Consider the following 1511-nt stretch of genomic DNA (forward strand, 5'->3'; position numbering starts at 1 on the left):
GACAAAACTGAATACAATAAAAAGTGACATATATATTTTTTTCATGCCTAAAATTAAGAATTTCAGATAATATTATTTTATTTTATTTTGGATAATCTGCATAAGTCACAAACTACTACTGTAAATGCAAATGAGTCTTTAAGCAAAGAGAGGCAAAAATAAAGCTTTTAGATTTGAAGAAGAATGGAGTTGGAACAAACATTTTAGATTTCTTTCTAGTCCCTACCTCTAAAATTTTTAGTCATTTTTGGGTTTGGCCAATAGGAGTTAGTTGAATAAATTATTACATACATAAACTAATTTAGCTCAGTTGAGTAATTAATTTACTCGTTTATTTAAATAAGTGTCAAAATTTAAATTTTGTTTTATAGATACAGCAACTCATTAACTTATAATAGATAACTCAAATTTGCAATAGATTAATCCTTAACTTGTCGAGTTAAAAAATATTGTAAATAACTAAAAATTACTACATACATGATTTAAATACTTAATATTTACCTAAGTGACAAGTGAATTGATTAGAATCCAAGTTAGTAATTTGGTGAAACCTTAGGTGCAGTTGACTTCAGGTAAAATTAATAGTTGAGAGTCGTTAGATAAAAATTTAGTCAAATCGGTCAAATGATTTAACAGCTCTCAGTTATCAACTTTTGATAAAGTTGACTGTACCTAAATTTACACATAGTAATTTTTGTGTGAATCATACTAGCTTAAAATTAGACCTTTATTTTTGCATTTTCTCAGAAAAAATGACTAGCACCCAAAAAAAATAAACACGCGGCAGTCCGTAGAGGATAGGGCACATCTTATCTTAGGTGCCTCCCTCATAGTATTTCATTTCATTGGATAACACAAAGCTATCTCTATTTTCTCTCTGCAATTTCATCAAACACCATCCATGGCTTCAACCTGCGCCCCTCCTTCCTCCCTCATGCTCGCCCACCCTCAAGACCTTTCTCCTTCTCTCCGCTTCTTCCTTCCTAGGCCTTCTTCTAGAACCTTCTCCCCCTCTTCTTCTTCTTCCTCTTCCTTCTCCCCTCTTCTTTCCAAGCCTCCTACAAGGTGGCTCCATGTTACCTTCCACAGGGAGCCTTTCTCCGCTGTTCTCGCCGCTTTGGCTGCCGAGGTCGAGGTAGCGGAGACCGTCGACGACACCGACGAGGTCGACGGAGCTCAAGCCTCTGATGGCTCTGCCACCGCCACACCGGTCACCACTACCAAGCCTAAGAAGGGAAAGGCTGCATTGCCTCTCAAGAGGGACAGGGTAATGTGCAAATTCTCCGCTTTTTTTTTTATTTATTTTTTTCCCATTCGTCTCATTTTTCATCGATTCGGTTAGGCTTTCAATTTCGTGTTATAGAGAGAAAATGTGTGCCTTATAGTTTCATTCTTGCTTGTGTGAATGCAAGTTATAGATTATCGATGATTCTTAGCTGCTTCTGTGTAGAATTTGTCAATATTTTTGGGAAATTTATTTGCTTTTCAGTTGAAATTGCCCGTCAATTAGA

The 1511-nt window shown here is 36.1% G+C and overlaps 1 protein-coding gene across 2 annotated transcripts in view; it reads left to right on the top strand.

The window, feature by feature from the left end:
• The window catches only part of LOC107629681 (50S ribosomal protein L1, chloroplastic), a 3720-nt gene continuing 3020 nt past the window's right edge, over positions 812-1511 (top strand). Inside the window, exon 1 of one of the 2 annotated variants that reach the window (XM_016332523.1) lies at positions 812-1267. In XM_016332523.1, coding sequence (XP_016188009.1) covers positions 902-1267 — 366 coding nt within the window. In that variant the 5' untranslated portion in view covers positions 812-901. The remainder of the gene's footprint in view (positions 1268-1511) is intronic. The other variant, XM_016332522.1, reaches the window with a different exon arrangement.

This window comes from Arachis ipaensis, chromosome B03 (assembly GCF_000816755.2).
Source record: "Arachis ipaensis cultivar K30076 chromosome B03, Araip1.1, whole genome shotgun sequence".
Classification (NCBI taxonomy): domain Eukaryota; kingdom Viridiplantae; phylum Streptophyta; class Magnoliopsida; order Fabales; family Fabaceae; genus Arachis; species Arachis ipaensis.